The sequence below is a fragment of the Conger conger genome, chromosome 9 (assembly GCF_963514075.1).
Source record: "Conger conger chromosome 9, fConCon1.1, whole genome shotgun sequence".
Taxonomy (NCBI): Eukaryota; Metazoa; Chordata; class Actinopteri; order Anguilliformes; family Congridae; genus Conger; species Conger conger.
The window spans coordinates 19,576,153-19,580,811 of NC_083768.1; the positions used below are offsets into that span (position 1 = coordinate 19,576,153).

The following is a 4,659-nucleotide window of genomic DNA, read 5'->3' on the forward strand; positions in this document are numbered from 1 at the left end:
ATCTGCTTTCATGCTAGTCGTCTGCTGGTGTGTTTCTGTCTCTGTTCAGGAGTCAAACAGGTGGCTGCTCCAGTCAGCTGGGACTCATGGCCTTAATATGAGTCATAGGATGGTTCAAAACAACAAGGAGCTATGGGTTCTGCACAGGGGTTTTGTGCATGCAGAAAGATGGGCCCAGGGGTAGCTACCGTAGCTATGTTTTATATTTGCTGGTGGAGGCTGTATATAATAACCTTGCCCTTGCCCCTAGCAAAAACCATGGGTGTGAGAGGACTCACAAGTTACATTGAAGGAAATAAGAAACAGTTTTATGAGGAACAAAAGCTAAAAAACACCAAACTTGTAATTGATGGAAACAACTTGCTCTGCAACTTGTACATCATATCAGGCTTGGACCAGCGGCACGGGGGAGACTATGAATCCTTCGCAAACATCATCCAGCAATTCTTTGAGAGCCTTACCACCTGCAACATAGAGCCCTTTGTCGTGATGGATGGGGCGATTGATTACAGTGGCAAGAAATTTCCAAGACTAAAAGAGCGAGCCCAGGGCAGGATCGAGGAGGCTGGCAAGATATCAAGTGGGAAGGCAAGGCAGACCAATATTTCGACCACACTCCTCTCCAGAACGGTCTTCAGACAGAAACTGTCCAGCCTTAATGTCCCCTTTATCCACTGTATGTTTGAGGCAGACCAAGAGATTGCCTGCTTGGCCAACGAGTGGAACTGCGCAGTGCTAAGCAAGGACAGTGATTTCTATATCTTCGACTTGAAGGGTGGGTACCTCCCATACGAGTTTTTCGAGTGGCACAACATCAGCATGTGCCAGGAGAACAAGGAAAGGTACATTCCAGTCTCCCATTTCTCCATCAACAATTTCTGTGCCTGCTTCAATCACATGAACAAAGAGCTGGTCCCTCTTTTTGCGGTGATTGTTGGCAATGACTACACCAGCCTAAGGTCCATGGATGCGTTTTTCAGCCGGGTTAACTTCTCGCAAGTGGCCCAGCCTGCATACAGCAGGATGCACGCCCACATTGATGGCCTGCTCCACTGGCTGTCCCAATTCCCTGGGCCGGAGGAAGCGATGGATGAAGTTCTTGTCCGAGACAGTGCCCAGGATATCACTCAGGATATAATCTCCGGAATGCAGGAGTACAAAGTCTCCCACAGCAACCTGGCGCAGTACTTCATGCACGGAGCTGCAGTGGACAACCTGGCAAAATACTACACACCAGCCAACCTCCCGGAGCCTGTGAGACACTTGCCCGAATGGCTGCTGGATAGACTGTCCAGGGGCCACTTGCCCTCTTTCATTCTTGACGTCCTGGTGCTGCAGAAAACCATACTGGGAGTGCAGGTGGAGAACTGCCAGCTTCCCAGCAGCCACACAACCTCCCTGCCAATCCGCCAGGTCTTCTATGGCCTGCTTCTGGATGGGAATCGGAAGCTTCTCCAGGGGCAAGGCAGCGAGCAGAGAGAGACCACAAATCCAACCGAGGGCAGCCCGCTTTACCATGTGCAGGAGTTTGACAGGCTGGGTCTCAAATTCAGGGGAGCCTTCATTGACGCCATTCTTCCAACTGGGATCCAGCAGCTGCCTCTGGAGAAACTGAATGAGGTAGCTACGCTTAGTCATTGTGTCAGTGAAGCTTTTTGAGCCCTTCACACCTTCTTCAAAAAATACTATGTGGGTCCTTTAATGAGCATTTAGTTCAAATTCAGCTTTATTGCGCATCCTTCTTCATCCGCACAGTTAACCAGTTATTCCAGCTGAGTAGTACCATTCTTACGATGTGAGAATTTTAGTTTATTGCTCTCACCTCCAAAGGACATTTCTCTCAATGTTCTATCTCCTTCCAGTACTCAATAACTAGGCATTAAACCCCTTGACCTAAATTTGATGCCCAAAGATATTGTATTCATTTGCATCATACCATATGAATAATGGAGAGATCCATATCACTTCTGTTTGCTTGACTATGTTTCATGTACTCACTTGTTTTGTAGGTGCCTTTACCTGTCCGACTCCAGGTTCTCCTGGAGACTCTGGGAGCAGACGAGTCCATTACTATAGCCGATCGCCCCCACCTCAATTTACCTGTATGTGTTACCTGCTACTGGCTAAGCAGCTCCAAGCCCAAACCTAACCTGCAGATGGTCCAGGCTCTGCTGCTGGGCATTGTGTATGGAGAACTCTGCAGACTTGGAGGCAGCCAGAGAGGTACAGCCAATTGTAAGGCATACTGTCCCTCATATATGCTAGGGATTACTGTCTTTTTAGGATTATTATTTAATAGTAATAATAAATTCAATTCATATAGCGCTTCTCATTTGCGGTGGCAAATCTTTACAGCAGATTTTATAGATTATATATTTTAAAAGCAAGGCCTGTTGGCAAAAAAAAAAGGTTTTAAAAGCATCAGTAGATGGGGTAGTTCTAAAATCATCAGGGAGGGTAGTTCCAGAGGTGAGGGGCTCACGAGCAGAAGGTCTCCCTTTGTCCAGATGTAGGGGGAACCTGAAGCTGTAGGGAACAACATTTTATCAACATACACAGGCACACAATCACATCAAATCTTGTAAAATCTAGTTTTCCAGGAAGTGGATGAAAAACACTTTGGCGTGTATTATACACTAAGATGTGTTTATATGGGTATGAATTCATAAAATTGAGGAAAAAGTACATTTTCATTTCAGCTTGTCTTTAAGTGTAATTAAGAAAAAGTTCTGGGATTGCACTCATGTTTGGAATGAAAACCAGCCCACAAATTGATACCCCAGAAGCAAGATTCAGAACCAATAGTGCATGCATTGTGTAACTTATATTGGGACAGTGCAGTGGGACTGTTAACTGTGTCTGGACATACATTTTATCTATATCAGTTTAAGTTATCATTGGCACTAGTGAACATTCTATCATCTGTAGAACGCAATGTATCATATACACTAAGATGAGCAGTACAATACCACATCTGTAGTTGGTTACACATTTCGTTATGTGTACATTGAACTGTATATGTATAATGCTGCATAAATTCCACAATGGTATGGAAATAATGTTTCCAATCCAATAGCATGACTCCCATGCTGTTTGTTCTTTGCCTTTGTTCCTTGTCTCCCTTAGTGCAGCATTGGTTGAGTTCTGTAGGAAGCTCAATGGCTCATCTGAACTGATGTCACTGACAGTAATGACAGTCACTGATGCCCAGACGGGTGGTGTTACATCATCGGTAATGGTCAACACAACTCTCTCCCTCTAGGGCCAGCGGCTGAGTACCCAGGCTTGAGGGCAGTCTGTGATAGGCTGGGCAGACTACGGGTCAGAGCGAATAAGAGGAGAGGGCCTGATTTGGACGTGGCCCATGCTTACAGCCAGTGGCAGTCCTGCCTGTGGATGAGCATCTACCTGAACCAGCTGCTCTGCAGTCCACTTCCAGAGCCAGAGTGTGCCTGGTACAGAATACCTGACTGTGCCCTTTCTCACAAAGGGCTGTTTACCCTTTCAGATAAAACAATATTCCAGGAGAAGTAGTCAGGAGAAACATGAAAGCTCAAATTGTCAGAAACAAGTATGGCTTGTTTGTTATTTTCTTACCTGATACTTTCACAAATAATGTTAATGAGTCATTAATTCCACAAATCCTAGAATTCCAGAGGTGTTGTCCCATGAATTTGTTTTAGCTATTCACATGAACACTGCAATGATCTAACCCCCTATTGTTGACACTCCCAATCAAGAGCAGTTCAGGTCTTCTGAGTGAAAGGCTCTTGGTGAAGGGGTGAATTAGCTCGTGCCCAGGTCATGCAGACTTTCGTGTCTCTCTTGGGACAGGCTGTACAGTGGGACATTCGTGCACGGTGCTGTGGTGGAGATGAAGTGGGGCAGTACCCCAGAGGACCTGCTGATGGGAGCCCCCTTTCCTGCACAGCTCTACATGGACATCCAAGTGGCGGTGCAGCGCTCTGTGGGTGCTGACTTTTTCAAGCCCCAGTCCACAAGGAGGGAGAATGCCAGTAAGGAAGATCAGGGTGTTGGAGCTACACAGAAGTTTTTCTCCCCCAACAAGTACGCTGTACTAGATGATGATGCTGATGAAGAGTAGGTAGCACTCATTTTTAATGTCACTGTTTTAGGAGGAGACAGGACACATAGTGGCATTCCATTTGTAATTACAGCTCAGGAAATGCTTGCCCATTTGCACTGTACCTGTAATGTTTCTGTATCTGTCCTGCTTCTATTTATGTTTATTCTTGTTATGTATTCATTATCATACATCCTTGGTTATTGTTTTCCATTACAGTTTCTCATTTGTGATCCCTTGTTATGTCTGCGTCTGAATGTTTACCAGCCGAGTCACTCCCCTGTCTGCATGTCCCACTATTCGGGTGTTTACGGTAGTTTCAGGTTTTCAATCTATGCAAATGTCTATTCCCTAATCTGGAGCCGTATGTTTTCCATGTTTTGTTTTGCCTTCGCCCTTTTGTACGTTCGGCCTTTGATTTACTGGATTTTTGACCTTTTTGCCCGTTTACTCGACTATTCTTTTGCGTTCTACTTTTGGCATTGTCTTGGATCTCTTGGCTCTTGAACTCAGAATAAATTACAGCGTTTTTAGATTATCCCCTGGTCTGTGTCCGAGTCCTCAGTGCCGTACAT

At 45.5% G+C, this 4,659-nt stretch overlaps 1 protein-coding gene across 1 annotated transcript; it reads left to right on the forward strand.

The window, feature by feature from the left end:
- The first annotated feature begins 258 nt into the window (after positions 1-258).
- On the forward strand, positions 259-4,105 carry LOC133137582 (protein asteroid homolog 1-like). Its single transcript, XM_061255914.1, has 4 exons — positions 259-1,620; positions 2,034-2,223; positions 3,263-3,455; positions 3,835-4,105. The coding sequence occupies exons 1-4, from the start codon at positions 259-261 to the stop codon at positions 4,103-4,105; spliced, it is 2,016 nt and encodes a 671-aa protein (XP_061111898.1).
- The last annotated feature ends 554 nt before the right edge of the window (positions 4,106-4,659 follow it).

What these genes read in the sequence shown, in the direction of transcription:
- LOC133137582 (XM_061255914.1), top strand. Translation starts at nt 259, where the DNA reads ATGGGTGTGAGAGGACTCACAAGTTACATTGAAGGAAATAAGAAACAG. An exon ending in ACTTGGAGGCAGCCAGAGAG is followed by an intron (nt 2,224 to 3,262) that starts GTACAGCCAATT and finishes CTCTCCCTCTAG; the next exon opens with GGCCAGCGGCTGAGTACCCA. An exon ending in CCAGAGCCAGAGTGTGCCTG is followed by an intron (nt 3,456 to 3,834) that starts GTACAGAATACC and finishes CTCTTGGGACAG; the next exon opens with GCTGTACAGTGGGACATTCG.